Source organism: Pezoporus flaviventris, unplaced genomic scaffold (assembly GCF_033815535.1).
Source record: "Pezoporus flaviventris isolate CSIRO_AGI_PZ_B2104156 unplaced genomic scaffold, CSIRO_AGI_Pfla_v1 ptg000023l, whole genome shotgun sequence".
NCBI classification, from domain to species: Eukaryota; Metazoa; Chordata; class Aves; order Psittaciformes; family Psittacidae; genus Pezoporus; species Pezoporus flaviventris.
This window is the reverse complement of record NW_026892571.1, coordinates 18,257,350-18,276,673: the sequence shown is the minus strand read 5'-3', so window position 1 is coordinate 18,276,673 and position 19,324 is coordinate 18,257,350. Positions and strand designations below refer to the sequence as shown.

Sequence of the window (19,324 nt, the reverse complement as noted above, 5' to 3'; positions counted from 1 at the left end):
GAGAAAAAAGGGTTTAAAATCAGGAGGTTGTTTTTGCTGTTACTTCTCCCTTATCAAGGTGTGCCTGTGTGTACTTTATTGTAGTTGGTAACATCCAAAGGTCGGATAACAGCAGTCAGATGAACCTCTCTGGCTCTTCCTCATCACTCGCCAGTGAAGCCAGCAACAAGAACAGTGGACAACGCAGCTACGGAATAGGTGGGGCTTATTTGCAAAAGAGAATTTGGATGATTGTGAAAGCAAGAGACAGTTCAGACATGAGTGAAAAGGGAGAAAGAGAAGCTGAGCATGGAAAGGCAGAAGCTGAGCATGGAAAGGCAGAAGCTGAGCATGGAAAGGCAGAAGCTGAGCATGGAAAGGCAGAAGTTGAACATGGAAAGGCAGAAGCTGAGCGTGAGCACAGGAGAACGAAGGGACCCCAGTTTAGAAGACTTAGGGAAAGAATCTTCTTCAGGGAAAGAACAGCATTTACTGCAAAAAGGGAAGCAGAGCACACTGGAGCCTCAGAAAGGAGTGAAAACCAAAAGGACAAAGACAGTGATGCTCTGAGCATAGCAAGTATCTATAGCAACAGCAATCTGTGGACATCTTACTGCCTATGCCTGAAGCCTAGAAGGAGAAGGAAGACTATCTGATGTATTTCTAGATGGGAGACTGTGATGTCCATGTTATGTCAAATGTCCTCACTTTATCCCAGTTCTTTCAGAGTTCTTCATTTACATGTTTAAGCTGTTCAATGTGCTTCCCTTTCAGATATTTGTGTCAGTTATTTATAGTTAATCACCCTTACAGTGCAGTGAAGACAATAAAGTGAAGTTTAGAAAATCAAGGAACAGGTACAGTGACAGTTCTGTTACTTAGTGTTTGCAAATGCCAATGAAACAGTAAGTTCTGCATCGTTCTCTTAATTAGACTCTAGATAGTCCTTCATATGATGTAGATCAAATGCTCACTTCCAGTGTTGGTGTGTATTTGCATTGATCACATCTTCTGCTGACCTTTTCAGCCCAGCAAGGACTGCATTTAGTCTCTTTATATACGTGTGCTGTTCTTTAATAACCCAGCTTTCAGATAGTGTTAATCTCTTTCATGAAGAGCCCTTTTGTAAGTTCTTGATGAAGAGTAGCTTAAAATTAAGATAATACTGGTACTATATGCTCATATCTGCTCTTAAAATCTTACAGCAATATTTAAGCTTGAACTGTGGAATCTCTCGAATGATGAGCTGTACGCTCAGTGGCATGTATGCCAGTGGCTCCAGCTGCCATATTATGAGATCTCTGTATTTTTCATGTACTGAATGGCATCAGTCTGCTGTATTCAGTTGTGTGTATCGCTGCCATGGCTCTTAGGCTGCCTGGTCTTTTCACATTTTCACCTGATTGATGTAAATATGTGGCAGTCCAGCTCAAAGGCACATGGAGGTAGAAAAGAAGCGAGAAATCAGCAGGGATCTGGGGAAAAAATGCTTAGCTGAGTGCTGTGTCAGCAGTGTGTTAATGTGGTCTCCTGTAAAGATTCATTAGCAGATGCTCATGTTCCTGTACATGAAGCAGTTGATAATCCAGTATTTTTAAATAAAGGTTCTAATTTTGTATTTTTATGCGCATAATATAGGGTAAATCATAGACTGCTTGCTCCTAGTGAAGGCAGGGATCTATTTCCTGACCTGCAGTGGATTTGCTATAGAGAAACCCACTGGGAACTTCATGAATCCAAGACTTTTTGCCCTCAGATGAAGGGGAACAAACCACAGCTTGTTGCCTTTGCTGAGTTCTGTTCATTTCAGTTCTTTCCCTGATTCTCTGAGGTCATAAAAAAGATGATTCAGGCAAGTTTTCCATACTAAGGGCTTCTTCTGAAGTGGTCTGGAGGCAGGTGTCCCATCTGGAATTACTTTAGTTATACCAGCAGAAGTGTCTACAGGGCGTATGTAGCCAGAGCCCACGGAAGTCCCCATTGTAGTAGTCTCTTATGTTCACTCCAAGTACTAGGAAGAGGAGGTGATGGATATATGGGCTATAACATTATTTGTGTTTGAAAGAAGTTATTTGAGGGTAAGGCTAAGCCAAACAGACAAAATGCATTAGATATTTTGCTCTCAATCTGGTGAGGTCTCCAGCTGATTCCCCTCTGCAGGAGCAGTGCTGGTGTCTGATCCAGCTCCTGCCAAAGCTGTGTTTCCTGCTTTTGCTTCCTTCTCTGTTAATTTTGGAACAGGTAATAAACCCAAAAGGGACCATATGGCTAACCCGTGAGTGCTAAAAGCTGCCTTTTACCTTAGTCAGTGTCTCCTCATCCACTGCCAAAACCTTTTTTGAGTCACACATAACAGTAGAGCAGAGGGATAGTGGGAAATACACTGCATTTGTACTAGAGAACTGCAGGAAAGGATGGGCGAGACCTGATCTATCCACTCACTGTTCATGCTGCAGCTGTCAATCCTGGTTATGTAGGTTTAACCTTCTGCTCTGGAGAGTAGTGGAGTTTGCAGGGAGGTTATTGGAGTCACTGGACTCACATTGTTAAATCAATGCTAGATGCTGATAGATGCTAAAAGGTTTGGTACCCTAAAAACTGACAGTATGCAAACAGGGTTTCATTTGGTTTTCTGCTAAATACCCTTGCTGCAATGTGTGTGTCAGTGTTCCATTGTCATGCCTAGCGAACTCGAATTGCTCTTTGACCAAGACGTTCTCCTCTTCTCCAGGCTATGCCCTCATACCTTCCACTAAATCTGATAACTTCTCAGACTCCAGCCACAGTGAGATTTCATCCCGGTCCAGCATCGTGAGCAACTGCTCAGTGGATTCCATGTCAGCAGCACTGCAAGATGAGAGGAGTTTGTCCCAGTCTCTTATTGTGGTGGATTCAGGAGGGCCGGAGAGGAAAGAGCATCCTCAGCCTCTGGCTGACTACAGCCAGCCATGCCCTGGGTAAGATGCAACTGGTTATGGTTGGGCTTGGTGTCGTCTTGTGTCAAAAGGGGTAACAAAGCATTGGTGAGGGCACAGTTATTCACTCTGCTGTCGTTATTAAGCTCTGCTCTGTATGGGAAGAGCCTGTTTTCCCAAGAGAGTTACGGTGTTACTCTGGTAGACAACAGCTTGTTCCCATTGGTGGGATCAGATGGACATACCATGCGGGAGACTGCAAATGTGTTTAAAACTAGGATGCTACTTAAGAAGTGAGTGTGGTAATGAGAGACAGCAGAACAGGATATTATCAGTGCTCTCTGAGTCAGCAGTGCCAATCACTTAACATACTTAATGTGATTTTTAAGGAGTTCTCTTATGATCATTTGTTGCTCAGGCAGGTTGGAAGCTTCCCACCACGGTATTCTTGGAGTTTCCATACAAAAGGTCTTATTACTTTAGTGCGATGAGCCATTGTCCTGAGATGACACTTTAAACTGGAAGCTTTTGGGTTTGTGTTATTAGATGTTAGCCTTTGATCCATAAGATCTAATATGTGGGAATCTTCTTGAGATAGCCTCTTCTGCCCTCAGATGTTGTGGATTCAGGTAAATGAGAGAGGCTCCTTCCATTTCTATTGTTTTACAGCTCGTCTCTAACACTATATAAGGTTTTTGTGATTGAACTCTAGAAAGCTGTGTAACTGATTAGCCTGTACCAGTATTCTGTGATCTCTTGCCTGTAAAAAATCTTATTAGTGTGTGTTTGCTGAGGTGCTGCAGCTCTTAAGAAATCCTTGATTTGATTTATTTCACTGGGCTAAAATGGGAATTTAAAGATGTGCTTCTCAATAGAAAATAATTCTTCTGTTGAAAAGGCCTAACGCATGCTGAGAGTTCAGTCAGAGCAGGAGCAGCGCGCTGAGGAAATGCCCCTTGGAACTGGCTGGGAGAAGAAGAAAGCTGGTTTTAGGCTAGGACTTAGGAAATAGAAAAGCAAGGGAGGAAAAGAAGTTGTTTGCATGTATCTAAGGATAATATTCCTCTATTTCACAATGTGTCAGTAAACTGCTGAGGGATGGTGTTGCATTTTAATGTTGGGCTACCCATGCATTTGTTAATGTAACCAGGAACAGTTAAGAGACTTGAATAACGTCTACCAATTGTAACTTCATGTCTTCTAAATGCATGCAAACCTGGCTTGATTTTATCCCCCTTAATTATGAACCAACGGTGATTAGAGCCTGCAGCAGCCGTTCAGTTAAACGTGGAGTTTCGTCCTTTGGTTTTCAGAATCTGTCACTCCAGATTGTTTCCACAAATGTTATTTATGCCCAATATTTCCTTTGAAATACAAATACCCCCACTCTGTCCAGACAGCATCGTGATGCTGCCAGCAAAGGGGTGGCCTTTTATGCTAAGTATTGATTTTGGATTTAGTTTATAAATGCAAAGAAAAAGGTGGTGGGAGCCTGAAACCAGGAGGTAAATTACTCCTCTGCTTTCCATCAAGCACTGCCTTGCTGTAGTTGATAAAGGAAAGTTTCTGTGGACCAGGTTTTTATGGAGCTGGGGTCATGCCTGTAAATGCCTGTTGCAGACTTGTTATTCCCTTGGGAATAACTTCCCTGCTGCCGTGTGCAGTGATGAGTCGGGAATAACCGTGTCTCTTGTCAGTGCTCCTGTGTGCCTTGACCTTGCTGCTTACCCGTTCTAAAACTGGAGTTGTGTTTAAACCCAGGTGGTGGTCTCTGAGTACATCAGGTTTATTTGAACAGTGTTTTTCCTGGCTTGTGTCGTTCAATTGCAGCTGGTCCATCACCAGGCCTGCTCTCATCAGAGGGATGGCTTTCACATCCTCCATGAGCAATGAGGAGATCTCCCACGAGCACATCACGGTGGAGGCAGCAGATAGCGGCCGGGGAAGCTGGACTTCGTGCTCAAGTAGTTCTCATGACAACTTCCAGAATATCCCGAACCAGAAGAGCTGGGATCTCCTCAATTCTTACCGTCACACGCAGCTGGACGGACCCATAGCTGAAGTCGATCCCACAAACTGTTACTCCGAGGAGGCTTACTTGTATTCGGAAGCCTTTTCCAAAGCCAACAGGCAGTCGAAAGCCAGCATGGAGCTGGATCAGTCTCGGCAGAGCTGGGCCTCCTCCAGCTCGCTCTCAGACACCTACGAAACAAACTATGGGACAATCAAGCGGAGGGGGCTGGAGAACTCTACAGCCGAGCAGACGGAGGTTTTGGACTCTAAACCGGGCGCGGATACGACTTACAAAACAGTGACTTCGAGTACAGAGAAAGGCCTGATAGGTAAGTGAGCCAGCAGCTCGTGGAAGCTCCTACATCTGGTTTTCGTTTTGGTATGAACTTAAGAGATGACATCAGCAGGTCTGGGGGCTGGATGGCATGTTAAATTCAGCTTTCCATGTGGTTTGAATCAGAGCACTACGCAGACACTGTGTTTTCAAGCCGCCTCCTTTTGCATTAGGAAAATGGCAGTGCTAAACCAGCCCACTTCCCAGTCACTTTATGGGTCTGCAGGAGCAGTGTCTGCGTGCAAATGTCAGGCAGCTCCTCGCTGTAGTACGGCCCCTTTGGTTTTTGGGTGATTTTGGAAACACTCGTCACTGTAGATGGTCCTCTGTCAAGGAACAACAAGCACGACCTCTTGAAGTCAATATAATACAGGCTTTCCATGAACCTGAGAGGGAAGAGCGTGACTGCTGAGGGGTATGGAGCTCTCCCACCTCTTTGGAGCTGGAGCACCTTTCATCCGTAGGGCTTTTGTCTCTGGAAGCTGAAGGGCAAAGCAGACTCCCTGCCTATCTTTGCTATGCTAAACTGCCATTTATTTGGTTATACAGCTGCAGTTTGGCTACATATGAAAGGAGAAAAACATATAAAATGCCTTTTCAAAGATGCATAGTTCTACCGAGATGTCTTTTCCTGTCCTGGTGAGTTTAGCAGCCAAAACTAAAGGAGCTGGGTTAGGAACAAGATAAAAGGAGGAGGGCAAAGCTTTCTAGGCTGTAAGTCAAAGGTGCAGCTGAAATGCAATTTAATTACTGACTAGATTGCTAGAGGGGTTTATGTTATCAAAGGTAATTGCCTAAGTAAGCATCGCACGTAGGGTGGAGGTTTTGGGTTGCATTCCTTCTCCTTGGCTTTGGAGAAGAAAGGCAGCAACCATAAGAGTTCCAACCCTAACCATTGTGTGAGCATGGTGGAGCCTTGCTTTGCTCACAGCTCGCTCCTGTGCATGTGCTCTGCCCTTGCAGGCTCTCAGGAGCCTCTGAGCTGTTTCAGGAGGTGGTGGTGGCTATTCAGTACATGCTGTCTTTGCTCAGAGCTCTTCCCCTCCTTTTTAATGCTGTTTAGACACTGCACCATACAGCTTGCCACCTTTGTGCAGTCCAGCACACTGGTAAGAAACAGCACCATGCTTCAGTAGAGCATGCATGTGTCTGCTTAAGCAAAGATCTGCTATAGGTGGATATAATCTCTGGTTTGCAAATGCAAACCTGTTAGCGTCATGCAATATGCCAAAGGCATTTCACGTTACTTCACCATTTGCTTGCTCGCTACAAACAGCTTGTTGCCAGTCTGTGATGACTGCACGAGTTCAGAATAAACAAAACAAGAATCTTCAGCTCGTCTGCTTAATGAGAGCTGGTGTTGAGAAGTCCCCCAAAAGCGCTGGCACAGGCTTTCCTGCCTGAAAACCTTGAAAATGGAGCTGGAAAGGCAGCTGCCCACATACCAGTGGCATGAATGTGGGCTTGGCAGACGCAGTAAATTCCATGGCTTCCTAACTTCACACACGTCTCCACCCTCTGCAACATCAGTGTCTTGCAGCAACCTTGCTTTACCAGCAGAGGAGGTGTGGGGTGGTGATGTGGTGATGTGCCGTTGCTCTGCCTCCAAAGGAAAAAAGCTTTTCCACTTCTTTTACCTATAGCAGGCACCAGAATTTGTATCACTGCCTTTTAGTTAGGTTTCCCTTAACCACTGTGTAGAATTTCACCTTGGTTTCTGTACAAAGTGAGTATTGGGAGTAATCAGTTGCTTGCAAAGGGGGTTTCCTTGTGCAAGGGTTTTGTGACCTCCTGAGCCTCTGGGTGGGTGACAGCTTAAGGATGCTTTAATGGTGCAGGCAGTAAAAGCTTTTAGGATGTTTTTGTTTTGATTGAGTTTGTGAAATGTTATGAATTGGAACTTTACAAAAGGGCTTGCATGGTATTCCTGCTTTTCTTCTTACAGTAGGCTAGATGTTGGCTCTAGGAAGCCTGAAGCATTCCCCTTCAGAGGGGAATGTACCAGCCCTGGTCAGCCCTCCTGCAAAACCAGTGCAGACAGGAGGTGGGGTTTGCTCAGAGGACCCAGCCTTTGAGGAGCAGAAAGCCTCCACCGCTTCCCTGCTTTCTCATAGGGGCCCAGTGAGATGCTAGTTAAATGAAAATGATTCCTATAAACGAGCAGGATAAATCTCTGCCTGTACCCACGTGTATCCCCTAAAAACCAACCTGTGTGAATTCATATCCTGTTCTGCTATAAGCCCAAGCATGAACTGAGGTCATCGTGTATGAGCCAGCTCTTGTTCCTGATACCAGCACCCAGAATCTCCCAAGTCCACAATGCAATAAGAAATACTCCTTAATTTTAATCCTTTCACGTTAAATAATTGAGCTGTCATCACAATGCACTGTTTAAAATGCATCCACAAAGAAGAATGCAGATTCACCCAAATAGTAGATGTTTAACGTGATCCCAGCTTTGAAACTCTCCTGTTGCAACATGTACATGGAAAAGCCCAATTTAACATGCACAAGAGCCCCAGACCTGGGGGCAGGCGGGAGGGAAGGGAAGGGAACTTCATAAAGTTAAGGTTTGGGTTGAGAGCCTGTGTGACCTGAGCTGTTGATGCACGGGGCAGGAAGGCAAATGATGGATTATGTGGCATAGACATTGCACATAAATATGATTGAGTGTAGGCATTTCGTGGCTGCAAAAGGTGGAATGCAGCCTTTCCAAAGGCTTTTTTTGCTTCCATGGTTGTTCCTGGTTATTTCTCACAAACAGAGAACACAGTTTAAGATGCAGGTTTAAAAGTGAACAAAACAAAAAAGTGTGGACATGATAAGCCATTCTTTTCTATTAGAAAATGTGAAGTAATGAATATCCAGTCTGCCTCGTGGGTGCAGTTCTCTGTGATAAGGCTGGGCTCGATGTGGCTCTGAGCAACCTGAACTAGTTGAAGGTGTCCCTGCTCATTACAGGGGGGGTTGGACTTGATGACCTCTGAAGGTCCCTTCCAACCCAAACCATTCTGTGATGATACTAGGTTTTTAATTCCTGTAGCATTGCAGATTGCTTGGTTTAATGTCTTTCTGCACATCAGTTGGTACAATGATATTTTACTATAATGACTTTCTGTTCATCACCCTTTCGGGTGCTGCAGTGGATGATGTTGGAAGTCAACCAGCAGTTCTTGCTGTCACTCTTGCACTATGCAAAGTAACTTTGGGCTGGTGACCTGGATTTCTTTAGTTTCCTGGCCTGTCACAGAGTGGCTGCAGGCTCAGCCAGCAGCATCGCAGTGCTGGCTCTCCATCCATACCGGGAGCTCATAGCATCCCACTGGAAAACAGTGCCACAGGAGTAGGGACTTTAATGAGCACTGTAATTGCAAGCTGAATGTAGAGGTTACAGTGCAGTTTCCACTCAAGTGGCACCATGGCTGCTGAGTTCATGGGTTTTCTTGCCACTCTGGCTTCTTAAACAGAAAACATAAATGAAAGCATAAGTATCTGCTGTCGTTATAACCAGTGTTTCTGCATTTGCATTTTGTTATCAGTTTCTGTTTTGCCATTGTAACATTTCATGATTTTTTAACGTTTTGTTTCCTTTGTTTTCTTCTTTAACATTTCCATTGCTTATTTCTTGTGCCAGTGTACTGTGTCACCTCACCTAAGAAGGACGATAGGTATAGGGAGCCACCGCCCACCCCTCCGGGATATATGGGGATATCTTTAGCGGACATAAAGGAAGGATCGCCCCATCACCCACACCTAAAACCTCCAGACTATAGTGTGGCAGTGCAGAGGTCAAAGATGCTGCACAGTGACCTCTCTAGACTTTCATCAGCTCCTCTCGGTAGTGAACCGGTGGCCTGTATTGCATCGAAGATGCCTCAGTGGCATAGTCGGCAGCCGTCCAACCCCAAACTAGCAGATATGACTGACGCAGATAGTGAAGAGGATGGTATGTGCAACACTTGGCTCGGTAGATGTTAACTGAACTGCTGGGGGAATCTGTGCAACGATGGTCTGGGCTTTCTCTTGGTCATTCTTGGAGATTAAGACTTGGTTAATCTCTTCCTATACAAATACATTTGTATGGCTGTATGCACATGCATATACGTCTGCATGTATATACACGTCTAGAAAAGAGAAAGAATGCCTTCTCTTTAGGAAAAGCATGTTGACACCAAACACTCTAAATTACCTATAAATGTATATATGTAAATATACATATGAGCTCTCCCAAAGCACAACTGAGACACTTAAGAGCATGTAGATGCTGTTTTGTTTTCTTTACAATCTATCCCCTCTCAGTGGTGATGCTCACTCTAAGGGACACTGTCAGGCTATAAATTATACATGAGAAAGCTCCAGCCTCTCTGGGTTGATTAACTGATGTCCCCTGGTTTAGGGAGATGATCTAAAATGGGTATTTTTGGATTTGGTGGGTTGTTGTATGACTCTCGTTTCCCATTTGGATTCCCATGTGCTCCTGTTAAACTGTTTATTCCTCACCAGACATCCCTGGAGGTTGAGTTGAAAAATATTGATCGAAATAGCAGTGAATTTCTGTTCTTCTGAAAAGTGGGTTTGATAACACCTGGCTTCTCAGCCCAGCGTGGCCTGACAGTGTCTCTTCCAGCCACATTTGTCATGATCTTGTTTGAAGCAACAGCCAACACTGTGAGCACAGCAAGAATGGGGTGACCAAAACGCAAGAGATTCTTCTGCAAAAGACTGCTCTTATATTGTGTCAGAACATCGAGTCAGGGGAATTTCTATTTAACTGTTTTATGTGCTGATTTGCTTTTAATCCCTGTGCACTGATGTGATCCCTCTGTACCCTTTGCTACTGAACTCACTTTTTATTAGAACGCTGTGGTTTCCATCCATTTCAGTCAGGTTTCAAATGAGCCTGGATTTAGATTAAAACAATTTCTGATGCAAAATGATCCTATCTTGGCCCTTCAAAATATGTAAACAGTGTTTAACATATATATTAGTACTTCAATTCAAACTTCTGGTGAAACGTGAAGTTATCCCACATGAATTCAGTTGTGGTGTTCAGTGTTTTTGATGTAAAAATAAAGACGTAATTGCTTCAAACATCTTAATCCCAAATTTTCTAAACTAAATTTAACCATACACTTTTAGATACACCTATTTTTACAGTGCTTGGTTAATTTTCTTTGGGATACAACGCTCTCTCTGCATGATGGGGAGTGAATTTACTGGCTTTTCTCCCAAATCTATAGCTTTTGGCATCTTGGGAGCTGCATGTTAATAATTTTTCAGAGGATCTGGGATTTTCTGTTCTGCAATACATCTTTATTGTATGATTGTTATCAAATCCTCAGGGGGTCTGGGGTATTAATGGCAATACTGAATACATAGTGGTCAGTGATTAAGCCAGTGAAAACATCACGTTGAAGTAGTGAAGTCTTCACAGAATCGCTGTAATCAAATAGTGGGGCATTGGTCTGTACCCTCGGCGTCTGAGGCAAGGGACTGATGGACTAACTGACCCTTTTTCTCCTCTTGTTTTGCAGAAGATGAACAAGTATCAGCAGTGTAACCATTGGGCTATTTCTGTAAACCACAACACAAGGGATGTGGGGAGAAGGACCACATGATTCTGTTAGCCAACGCTAACAACTTGCTGCTACTAACCTCAGACATTGCATTTGCCTCTGTCATGGACAAGATGGAACGGGTTGGATCACATCTCTCTCTACCTTACTTCAGTCCACCACCGCCTAAGAAAGCTATTTCTGCCTGTGAAATAGCAAACCATTTTCAAGGAGTGTTCTGACTGCCTGGATGCTGACCTCAGTATCCAGAGATGGACCAGGCTTCATGCATTTGGGAGGACCAGTTGTCACCACCATTTGACACTTGGAAGCGTTCTTCTGTATGATACCATGTAATCCATGGATAGTTTTCCATCGTCGTTAATTTTCCACATGACCATTATTAAATCTAAGAGTGTTATTTTATGAACTTTAAAAAGAAAGAATTTATCAAAATGTCAGCAAAAGCGAAGGACATTGCTGAAGTATCTGAAAATAATTTATTAATTTAAAGTCTTCTTTTGATGGGAATTTCCTTTATTCGTGTTGGGAGTGCTCTGGTTGGCTAATGTAAATGTTTAGTCAAAGTCATGGTAAAGTAGCTGCACAAACTGTTGGGCCCTCAGACACAGGGAACAGGGAGCAGAACGTTATCAGGTGTAGAAATAGGTGGATTTTAGAGTGGGTTTAGAGTCAAGCTAGGTGGAGCACGAAGCCTTGCAGAGCGGCACCGTCTGCTGCTCCCTCCTACCCGGACACAGCAAAGACCCTTCTCCTTGGAAGCGTTTTAGCTGGCAGCCAACTAAGGCAGGAGTTGCTCTCCTCCCCTCTTAAGTAACAGTTTGAAAGGTGGAGGCTGAGGCTGGCAGGGAGCCCTCAGGGGAGTTTGAAGCTTCCCCGGGTTCTGCCCTGCAGAGTCCCACATGCGAAGCCTGTTGCTAGAAACCAAAACCTGAGCCGTGTGTTGTGGGTTTGGGGATCATCCCACACGTCCTGGCCCTCTGCCAGAGCTGCACAGGATTTAGGTGCAAAGGTTATCTTTAAAAGACATTCTAAACCGCCCTCATTTCACAGTAAAATCACTGCAATTGGAGGGTCGGTGATGTAATGCTTATATAAGGGTATAATGTGTTTTATGATGGGTTAAAAACTTCTGTTGTGTTCATCTGGGAGCTACAGATGGTCTCAAAGCACGCTGTTTTAAATCCTAGGTTAAAATCCTGGTGCTGTGGATGTCAATGGCAGCTTTGACTTCCAGCCAGCCAGTATTCCCACGTGATCCTGGTGGTTGACCACGGTCAGCTGAATGGCTTGTTTGATTTTGCTTAGCCAGCCAGAGCCCAGAGGGGTAAAACTGGAAATACCTGCAGGTTCTTTCTTTCTTTCTTTCTTCCTTCCTTCTAGCACACGATGCCCCATTCTAGTGTTACAATTGGACATGAATGTGTGAATATGTATTTAAACATTTAATTGTAAATCTTTGTTGTGATGTTTACAGCCTAAGCTAGGAAGATGATGTTTGTCATTTTTACAGTGCCTCAAAAATGATTTCTATATCCATAGTTGTGAAGAGCTTTAAGGTTTGTTTTCTCTTTCCCTGTGTGTGTGCAAGGGGGTGCAGGGGAATGCGATGTTCTCTGAGAATGACACAAGTACCAAAAACAACCCAAAGCCTTCGACGTGCTCTCCCCATCGCAGCCTGGGACTGATGGGGCCAGGGGAATGGGTATGACCCGGCCTGTGCCCATGTTCATAGTGATGCCAGGTTCAGTGTTACTGTGTGGCTGGAGCTTACCCACATTGATTGGAGTTTGGGAGGTGTTAAATCAACAGTGATGCTGAGGAAGGGATGCCTCGTTCCTAACTGATTGGCTGGCACAAGTAACTGAGGAGCAAATGGTTGAAAACAATGTATTAAAGCCCAGGTGAGGTATCACAATAAACACATGTTGCTTTCTCGAGGCCTTAATGAACACAACGAACCTGCACAGGCCTTAATGAACGAAGATTCACGTTGGTGTGAAAGCATTGCAGGGCACAGCACATGGAACGTTGATAATATAACTGTTAAACGGATCTTTTCCGGGGATGTAAACCCAAGTCGGAGCAATCCCACTGTCAGCTCTAGTTCCTTGTTAACTCCTACATGGAGTGCACAACAGTTCTTGGTCAGGAAATGGTCTGTGTTGTGCCAGGTGAATTGAACCACACGGGTCCCGTGCCCTCGGGTGTTGAGCTGTAGTTTATTTCAGCCTGTTGAACAAAAGCAGAGGGGATGAGGGGTTGGTACTGAAGCGACTTCCTCCTTCCCTCCGAGCCCATAGCGCTGTCCCTGAGGATACGGTCCAGCTCCTCCAGGAGCAGGGCTGGGCTCTACAGAAAGAGCCATGGAACCAGTGCCCACCAACACATGGTGTTTGCACATCAGGAGCATCCGCCTGCTCTGCGGGGCTCGTCAGGACACTGGCAAGCGTTTCAAGTGAGTGAAAGCCTTGCTATAATCCTATTTTCCTATCTCCAATACAGCTGGTGTAAATAAGTCCCATTTAACCCATGGACGGACGAGCTCCTCCTGCTTCCCCTCCCCGCACCGTGTGGTTTGCCCCCCCCAGTCCACGCTGGGAGCTTTTGTTTTGTTCTTAACTAAACCGATCACATTGATCGGGGCCGGTAGCCAAATGTAGTGTGTCTGGTGTGGATTTGAAGAGATGCTATCCCTTTTTCAGTCGTTCAGGTGGATGTGGGATGGGGTTAGTACCTGTTGTGCACTGCTTCACTGCTGTCTTCTGCATCCCTGATCCCAGACTTGGTACCTCTGCCGGGTTCCTCTAACCCGGGCTCTGATTTGGATGAACAGTTAAAACGCCCCGTGTCCCGTTCTTCCACTGCCCTCACGTTCTGCTGTTGACTTTCAGGTGAAGGAGATGTTTTCAGGTATTTGGGATTTAACCGTGCAGTATTTCGTTAAGCTTGCTCAATCTGAAACTTCCAAGTCCTCGAAAATTCCTTGCGCTGGTGTAAGGTCTCATTGGCCTCTCCACTTGCAGAAAGGGGGAAATGAGATGATGGAGCTTCTGTGTGCTGGTTTCACCTCCAAATACAGCAGGTACCGGAAAGGTGATGTCTGCAGATGCTGCAGCACGCGTTGATGCAGCGTGGACGTGCAGGAGCAGGTGGGTGTTGGCTGATGATGGGCAGCTTGTCACTTTCCTGGCTCTTTCTTGCCTTGAATCCCATAAGGAGTTCCACAGGTGAGTGGTGCTTCACTGGGAGCTGGTCAGAGCCCATTGCCTGGGATGGGGCACACAGTGCGCTGAGGGCTGCAAGCACCCACCGCAGGCACAGGGCATTCCAGTTCCCCAAGGGGTGGATCTGTCCATGCAGCCCCTTGGGTGCAAAACCTCTTTCATCATCTCCCACGTCATTTCATGCAGGCAACAGTGGAAATAGGCACCTGTCGTTTAAGTTGGCATCGAACATCGGAATTCATTTTGAGTTCAAGGGTAAACTTCTCACTGCCTTTGCAGAAAGACAAGGAAAAAGGGATACTCTCTCTTTAGAAAAGCTTTACACATTATATTTTAGGACGCTTGTATAGAGGGTAATCTACCTTGAATTCCCCACCCAGCTTTTGCTTCTGTTGTGCTTTCTCTTGTTTTCTCTTTATTTTTGATAGACCTGGAATGCAGTTGAGCTTGGTATTAATTAAATTCTAAATATGTGAGCATATTGGCAAAACTGCACAGATGTAATGATATTCCAATAGCAATTGTACTGCACAAGTCAGTGATTGTAAAGTATTCTGTAACAAGCAATGTTTGTCTCCTATTTTTTGATACCTCTTACACTTATGTCTTTTAGAAAGACAGTGCCTCTGTATGCTTTTTGTATTTTTACTGAGTGATTGTAAATATTTGTTATATTTTTGGTTAAGAGAATGTTTAAAAGTACTGTTTATTATCCAATCTATTAATATGTTGGAATCAATAAACAACCTACATATAGCAATTGCTTTCAGCGGGGCTTTTCTGGCAGCCATCAGAGAACGGGAGCTGGGCAGAGCCTGGTGGGAAGGTCGCTCATCCCAGGCTCAATGTGGAGCAGCCAGTGAGCAGTGTCACTGGATGAGGTGCTGGATCGGGACAGAGAAGGGCAACGGAGCACAGGTGTGATGGGGAACGGCTGAGGGACCGGGGGGGTTCAGTCTGCAGAAGAGAAGGCTCAGGGGGGACCTTATTGGTACCTAAAAGGTCTTTTCCAGCCCAGCTGATTCTATGATCCTGTGTTTGTCCTTACAGTGAACGAGGCTTGGGTCTCCCCCATCTCAGCTTGCACCATGGGGGGGAGCAGCTGCGAGAGCATCTCATGGACACCCATGGGTGATACATCCCTGACAGTGTCTGAGCTGCCACCGTGTAGGGAAGAGGTGCTTGCCGCAGCTGCAGCAGTGGCCGCTGGGCTCCAAAAGCATTGTCAGAGCAGGAGCTGCCCAGGCTTTGAGTTTGGTGTTCGCTCTGCTGGGATGCTGGGGAGAGGGGAAGGCAGCAGTTAGCTTGGGGCACCGTTCACTCTAGGTTTGGGTAGCGGCATTAGGAGGGGAGCGAGGAAGGAGCCATCGCTGTGGCCTTTTGAGCCTGTAAACCCTGCAGCTGCTTGCTCTTTGCTTCCCCAGTGCAAGTGGTGGTTTCTCCTCTCCCTATACAGCCCCTTTCCCTGCCTTGTACGTGTGGATGCGGCTGGATGCGCTGCCAGCTCGGATGGGAGATGAGCCTCATCTCCTTCACCCCTTATTTCCCCCTGCTTTGTTCTCGGGGATCTTTGGTTTCAGGCAGTTTTTGGGTGTGTTTTTTAGATACTTAACCTAAAAATGACCGTTCTCCTTGAACAAGGAGCATTAAAAGGAGCTGCCACAAGAGGGCACCATTGCCCATGGTTTTACCAGCGCCCGTGCAACCCGCCCGTGCAGGGGCCGGAGCAGGCTGGTCCCTGCGATGCTCAGCCGGGGCCCAGCACCCTGCGGGTAACAGTGGGGACATCTCGGGTTTACCCATAGCTCTCCTGTGCCCTTTGGCTATGGATGTGTGGGGACAAGGCGGCTCCTGAAGCCATGAGGTGCAGGAGGATGTGGGGTCACAGCAGGTCCCTTTGCAGTTAGAGCTTTCCAAGCCTGCCCAGGTGCCTGTTCCAGACTTCCTCCTTGCTGGTCTGGATGATTTTCATACCACCCAATAGGAGCCATGCTCTTCTCTGCACTCTGTTCTATGACCCCCATCTGTCTCCAGGCCCTTTTGTGGGGTTGTAAAGCTTTTCTTCCTCCAGGTCTGGAAGGAAAAGCATCGCCCAGCCTTGGTTCAGGAGGAGCACTTGGAGCCCGGGGTGTTTTCACTGCGAGCTTTGAGGCTGTTGGTATCAGCTCGTGAGGTTTGTCCCTGAATCGGCAGCACTTTCAGCTTTCCTGAAGCTCCAGGTGCCGGGGGCACGAGCTGATGTGAACTGATGATGCTCGCAGGGGGATGTGTCAGCAGCTCATGTGGCTGTGAAGGAAACCTTGACAACGCCAACTATAAAGAGTGTTCCTAACAGAAAGATGGGAAGAAAATGAAGATCTGGGTTCATTCAACCTTCTCCTGCCTTTGCTGGGCTGCTGGATCCTGGCACCGACCTCCCATAGCCCCTTCAACCTAGAAGCAAACACAGGAAGAACCAGGTTCTTTGTACAGGATGAGCAGTAAATGGGCTCCACAAACATCTCCATTCATTCCCCTGTTGTTGTCAGACAAGGAGAGTAATTACCAGTGTGTCAGTGCTGCGAGTCAATGCGGGCTTGGGAGACATGAAGGGAAGTGGTAATCACTGCATTTCCAATGTAGATGTAGTTGCGTTTAGCACTTATGAGCAGCAATAACGATGAAGGCTGTAATTGTATCTGCAATTCCAACCCTCGCAACGTAATTTTATATACTCCAACATCTGGTTTAGGATCAGAGCTGACAGTGTCAGATAATTGGCTTCCTTTTTCAGGCCTCTTGGTTAGGCACCATCAAGTTTATAATAAATTCAAACTCAGTTATTAGTACACACGGCTTGTGTTGAACAGCAAAGTCCTGGGCATGGTGAGTGGGTTTGGAGCAGCACAAGTCCACCTCGCTGCTCAGCAGGATGCTGCCACATGGCAAAACTCATGCCCATGGCAGGGGGTTGGAACCGGTTGAGCTTTAAGGTCCCTTCCAACACAACCCAGGCTGGGATTTGATGCTCCTAATGAAGGTCTCGCGCTGGGCTCCAGCGCTGGCTCTCTGGGCTGCTCCTGCAAGTGATGGAGGTTTGGGGGAGCAGCAGCACCCCAAGATTAGATGCCCACGGTGCCCTGCGCGTGCTGTATCAATTGTTTTGTCTGTGTTATTCCCCAGCCCGCACATGGTGAGATGCTGAGAACTCCTCTTGCTGTTGCAGCATTGTGCTAGGCAGGCTTCTGTGCCCTCTGCAGGCATCATGAAGTGTTTCATCTGGTCTTGTCAAACAAGGTAAGTGACTGCGGGGGCAAGACCTGCGGTGCACGTTAACCCAGGTGTGCCTGTGGTGCTGCTTTGGTTTGGGGTTGGCTCTGCATTGGAAGGGAGCTGGGCGCTGGGTGGGTTGGCTCCATTCCCCCGGGCAGCAGGATTCCATGCAAAGAGCATCCATAGCATGCTGGAGTTTTTCAATGAGCAGATGATGTGCGGCCAGTTTGACTTCTTCAGATCAATGATTCAGTGTTCAGTGACAGGCAGCTGAAAACAGCATTAAGGCCAACACAGTTCTGCTTGTTGCAAGGGGATCGAAGAAACACCGGAGGCTCAATTGCTGGGCTCCACCACTGCATCAGTGCTGTGAGTGTGAATATTAAGTGCTGCGGGAGAGCAAGGCCGTAGGTGGACGTGGCCTCTTTGACAGGTGAAGATGAAGCTCCACACTCTTGGAATTGCCGACTGCTGGGGGATGGACCGATGGGACCTGCAGTGCTGTACCTGATCGCCACGCTCATCCATAATCCAGACTGCAGGAGAGAGGATGCAAAGCCAGTTCCAACAAAATCAGGAGGATTCTAATCTTCACCCTGTGTTTTCTGTTGGTTTCGGGCATCTATTGCCTCTTCTTGCAGAAAAGCAGCCCATCCTGAATGCTCTGAGGGTGGCTTTGCTCCAGATACATTCCAGGTTAAGCAGCAGCGAGTAAGAGGCAGATATGCCAAGATGTTTGATTTCGTTGTCTCAGGGTGGGTGATAAGACAATAAACAGCACAGCAAAAGGAGAAAGCCTTTCCCATTGCTTGTGCTGTGCTGTGGCTTGATGGGGATTTTGGGATTGGGAGCAGTAACACTAAACTGACATGGCTTTGGCATCAAAACTGGCCAGTCTCATGGGAGGCACGAGGCTGATCACTGAGGCTCTGGTGTCGGAGGAGTTTCCCAGGGCAACACTTGAGTCTCTCCATGGAATCAGTGTCAGATTCCAAGGCAAATGCATGTCCGGTCTTTGGGGACATGCAGTGGATTTCCAGAGTATGCTTGGTCTTGGTACCTGCCTGTGTTAGTCTTTCAGACCAGAAGGGCTGAATTGCCTTAAGGATGCAGATAAACAGTGACAGGGATGCAGAAATCCCATCGAAATCCAAGTCACATCTGAAGATGAGAATTGAGGTCCCTAAATCCACTTCCATGTGTTACCCTGCTCTTAAAATACTATTTGAAAGCAGGAATTTCTTCAAGACAAGCAGGGAACAGCACATAGAGCCCGAGTGCTGCAATGAGCTTTGTGGGCAGCATCAGCTACTGCCTGCAAAAAGGCTGCCTGGACTGAAGGGGCAGAGACCTGCAGTGAACTGGTGCTGGGCTAAACTGACATTACTGCTCATTCCCTGCTGCTGGCTGGCAGTGGTCGTATGGATGAGAGCTGTAAATGGGAGACCTGAAAGTGAGGGAGGACCTCTGTTGCTAGTTAGAGTTGCTTTTCTATTCCTAGAGAAATAAGCCCTAGATAGAGAATGCAATCCTTTTACATTGCAATATCTTCTGTGAGCTGCAGGGAATTTGCTTGCCTTATGGACAGGATCTGCAGTAAGCTCCTTTTCCTTTTAGGCTGATGATATTTGCCACACATCAGAACAGGATTTGATCTCTGTCTGGGGTTTTTTCATCCCCAAAAGACCCACCTCTTCCATCCGTGTTCATGAGATGCAAACGCAGGGGGAGCCGAGCAAAAAGAGGCTGTGGCACAAAGTTTGTGTAGGGCTTACAGGGGAGTTGTTGATGATTCGATTCCAGAGCATGCCTTTAATCCAGTGGAGCTGCTCTCTTCTCAAAGGTGTTTAAAACCCACCAACCTCAGGCGTGTTCTAGCCAGAAGACAAGCAGCGCAATGCCTAAAATGCAGTTGGGTTTCCTCTCTCCCCGTTTGCTCTTTAGTCCTTCTGATTTCTGTTAAGAGCTAGGGGCGGGTTTGAAGCTTCAAATTGTTGCCTTTGGGAAGCGAATGCCTGGGGAGGGATT

The 19,324-nt window shown here is 46.4% G+C and overlaps 1 protein-coding gene across 8 annotated transcripts in view; it reads left to right on the top strand.

Annotated features, from left to right (window-relative positions):
• RAPGEF6 (Rap guanine nucleotide exchange factor 6) overlaps positions 1-12,366 on the top strand; it is a 113,770-nt gene extending 101,404 nt beyond the window's left edge. For 6 of the 8 annotated variants that reach the window (XM_061457067.1, XM_061457068.1, XM_061457070.1 and 3 more), the window contains 5 exons: positions 85-198; positions 2,711-2,936; positions 4,725-5,236; positions 8,876-9,187; positions 10,776-12,366. In XM_061457067.1, the coding sequence (XP_061313051.1) occupies positions 85-198; positions 2,711-2,936; positions 4,725-5,236; positions 8,876-9,187; positions 10,776-10,801 (1,190 nt within the window). In that variant the 3' untranslated portion in view covers positions 10,802-12,366. The remainder of the gene's footprint in view (positions 1-84; positions 199-2,710; positions 2,937-4,724; positions 5,237-8,875; positions 9,188-10,775) is intronic. The other 2 variants (XM_061457075.1, XM_061457072.1) reach the window with 1 other exon arrangement.
• Positions 12,367-19,324: the final 6,958 nt, after the last annotated feature.